Source organism: Limanda limanda, chromosome 22, assembly GCF_963576545.1.
Source record: "Limanda limanda chromosome 22, fLimLim1.1, whole genome shotgun sequence".
NCBI lineage: Eukaryota > Metazoa > Chordata > Actinopteri > Pleuronectiformes > Pleuronectidae > Limanda > Limanda limanda.
In genome coordinates this window covers 4,312,208-4,315,999 of record NC_083657.1, presented here as the reverse complement: position 1 = coordinate 4,315,999, position 3,792 = coordinate 4,312,208, and the positions used below count along the sequence as shown (strand labels likewise).

The following is a 3,792-nucleotide window of genomic DNA, read 5'->3' as shown; positions in this document are numbered from 1 at the left end:
ATGTCGCTGAGCAAGACCCTCGAGCTGGAGCACTTTGAGGAACGAGCCAAGGTTCGCCGGGGACGCTCCACCCGGACCAAGAGAGATGAGTCCACAAGCAGCGCTGGTGGTGGGGGGTCCGGCCCCAGCTCCAGGGGCAGCAGCCTGGTTCCTAGCCCCGCCCACAGCGCCAACTGCAGCTACTACCGGACCCGAACCCTGCAGGCGCTCACCTCGGAGAAAAGGGCCAAAAAGGTCCGGTTCTACCGCAACGGAGACCGGTACTTCAAGGGTCTGGTGTACGCCGTGTCCAGCGATCGGTTCCGCTCGTACGACGCACTGCTGATGGAGCTGACGCGCTCATTGGCCGATAACCTGCATTTGCCACAAGGGGTTCGCGCAATCTACACGATAGACGGAAGCAAGAAGATCACCAGTATGGACGAGCTGGTGGAAGGTAAGATACGTTCGTTTGAATAATTCCAGAAGTCTTTGTGTGTCTGTGCCTCACGGATCTGGAGAACCGTCCATCACACTTGTCATGTGTATCGTTAAGAGCCTAAGGACACGTTCAATATTAATAATTAACGAGAAGGCGGCTTGGACTCAAGCGTAAGTGACGCAATAGATCATGACAACGGTTGTTGGTCACAGCAAAGACAGCTGTTCAGTCGAGCTTCAACAAACTTTCGATAAATAAGAGAAAAAGGTCTTTACTTCAGGTTCTGTGGCTCTCGACCTCTCAGTTACAGTGTACGAATTGTCGCGTATTCCGATTTTATTTTGGATACAAAGTACAGATGAGTTCATGAGAACAGGAAACCGATTCCTTCTTTGTCGTTTCTGAAGATTACCTAGGATGGATGGATCTATTGATCCTTTGATCTGTCCTCTTTAACGTCCTCACTGTCTGCTTCCTCTGTGTCTGTGCAAACACGCTTGAATTATTTATCCCTGTGCACATCAACAGCAGAATGATTAGTGTAGAATCAATACAGGGACGATCTAAACCGCGACCTGGGACCGAACCATCCGACCCACCATCAGTCAAGGATTATTCATCATCACGGGAAAACTAGCTTTTCACCTCATGAGGTTTCCTTTCAGGACGTTTAAATAAACCCTCGGAAAACTTTAAGATCTAAAGCAGGAAATGATACTTCTTCAAAATCCGTTGGGTCCGCTCTTCCTCTCTCGTCTGAAGTCGTTAAGCCTGAAACAAACCAGCAGCTGAGTAACATCAGTATTGATCTGCGACTGGTTGTAATGTCCGGTAATGAGCGTTAGAGGCAGGAAGCTGTTCAGCCAGAGACATTCGGAAAGATGCTTCGCTAAGCCTTCAGTGGAATTAACAAACGACAAACAGGAGCAGGTGCAGAGTCGAACGTGAGGAAGGAGGAAAAACCAAAACTTAAAACCTATTCAACCAGCTGGTGTTAATAGACATCGAGCCTAAATGAAGATGGACGACATGTCTCCACTTCCTTCTGCTGGACAAAAATGAAGCAAACGTATACTGACCAAAGCTGCCGCCAGCCGAAAGGCAACGATCAAGATGTCAGAGCTGTCATCTCGTCTCGTGCGGAGACGGACAAAAGCTGGTCTTTGTTGTTTCTCTGTATTTGAATATAAAACCCTGGTTTAGAGCTGGTTTGAATGGCAAAGGGAAATTTTGACATTTGGAAGGAGACGAGCCGGCAAGGTCACACACAGAGAGAGAGAGAGATATGCAAAAGAGAGAGAGAGGACAAGGTGAGGGGTGCAGGTGCAGGTGCAGGCGAGTGAGTGTGTGTGTTTGTGTTTGTGTGTTTGTAAGTGTATGAGTGTGTGTGTAAATGAAAAACAGCAAAGGTAAAGGTGTGTGTGTGAAAAAGAGTGACATTTAGAAAGGTGGAGCGAGGCAGAGTGAGACTACAGGAGAGAAACTCAGCTGGAGCCATTTTTAACCATATAAGGTAAAAGCGTCGCCTGCTGCAGGTGTGATTGGCTCAAATTGAATCAAGTGAAGCTGCAACGATAACTCGGTGAATCGGTTCATCTATACACAGATAATTCATTCGTCTTTAGTATTTCAAGATACAAAAATGATTTGATGTCTTAAATTCAAGGAAATAAATGTCTTACAAGTAGGGTTGCAAAGGGGCGGAAACTTTCCGGTAAATTTCCGGAAACTTTCCATGGGAAGTTTAGCTCGGGAATTTTGAAAAAAATAATAATACGCAAATTAAAGGCTGAGCAATAAAAACATCATTCAAAACTCTATTTTAAAGATGTATGGAATACATCACACACTGCACGTTGAGTTTCAACCCTCCACTGTGCATTCTGCCATCACATGCACAGATAACTCCCAGCATCCTTCACTCTACAGCAGGGCTACTGAGGCCTGCTGTAGAGTGCAGGACTAGTCAGGTAAGTTTCCATGATATTACTGGGGAAAATATGTTAGCATGCTGATTGAGGATTGTTCATCTGTTCATCTAGACTATTTCCATTCATTTATCCATCAATTGTAAATATATTTTTACAGACTATTCCAATTGTTTTGCTAACTATTTATATCTCTGGCATTGCATTAGTGTTTTTTTACAAACTTTTTTCTCATCTTATTCTACAGAACAATGCCACGTGCACTCTCTCATGTGTGGAGACATTTCAGCCCATCCAATGTAGAAGGAAAGGCTGGGGACATTTGCAAATACTGTGCAAAGACCTATGTTAAGAATGACACAACGATGCAGAAGCATATAGTCAAGTGCCCAAAGTTTCCTCAGGGCTCAAATCAGCCTATGACACAACAAAATGTTTATATTTATGTCTGTATATGAAAAGGTAAATACAGTTAGTATAAATTACCCACAACATTTCCAGTTTATTCCCGTTAATTCCCGTTAATTCCCGTATATTCCCGTTTATTCCCGTGGCAAGTTTCCAACTTTGAATATTCCCGGAATTTTGCAACCCTACTTACAAGGTTCCACAACTGCTCAGACTGCAAGTGACGTGAAAAGCTCAAGAAGGCAGCGTTTGACATTTTGTCTTCATCCACTGATCTGAAAGTCTTTGTTCCCTCTCTCTCTCTCCAGGCGAGTGCTACATCTGTGCCTCCAACGAGCCGTACCGTAAGGTCGACTACAACAAGATCTCCGTCCCAAACTGGAAGCCCGGAGCCGCGGCCGGCGCAGCCAGCTCCACCCGCTCCACCACGGTGTCCACCGGTGTGTCAGCGAGCGCCGCCGCCGCCACCGCCACCGTCCCCAGAGAGCGCCCTGAGGGTCGAGAGGGCCGGGAGAGCAAGGACTTCATCAAGCCCAAGCTGGTGACGGTGATCCGCAGCGGCGTGAAGCCCCGCAAGGCGGTGAGGGTCCTGCTGAACAAGAAGACGGCCCACTCCTTCGAACAGGTGCTGGCCGACATCACCGAGGCCATCAAGCTGGACTCTGGGGCCGTGAAGAGGTTGTACACGCTGGACGGAAAACAGGTGAGTCAGCGTTTGTTTTCTTACCTGACACAGATTGAGAGAGTTTCCACACCTGGTTTGATTCAGACCTTCAGACTTTCCAGTTCAGTCTGAAGCCAAACATCAGGTGTGAAAGGTTCCTCTGACCAACGCACCACAATGTAGACCCACAAAAAGAGAAGATCTGGGTCTAGTTTGGAGGTTTGGACCGATCACAGGAAGTAGAGACAGCATTAAACAATAGAAGAAGAAGAGGAAGCAGCTGCAGTCTTCACCTCAGGCGATAAAATGTTTGAACCACGAGGACGTTCACAGGGTGGATTTGAAATATTTGTTCTCACCGTTTCCTCACA

The 3,792-nt window shown here is 46.7% G+C and overlaps 1 protein-coding gene across 1 annotated transcript in view; it reads left to right on the top strand.

Annotated features, from left to right (window-relative positions):
- The window catches only part of LOC132996189 (serine/threonine-protein kinase DCLK2-like), a 9,166-nt gene continuing 5,374 nt past the window's right edge, over positions 1-3,792 (top strand). Inside the window, exons 1-2 of the mRNA XM_061066515.1 lie at positions 1-436; positions 3,066-3,460. Of these exons, the coding sequence (XP_060922498.1) occupies positions 1-436; positions 3,066-3,460 (831 nt within the window). The remainder of the gene's footprint in view (positions 437-3,065; positions 3,461-3,792) is intronic.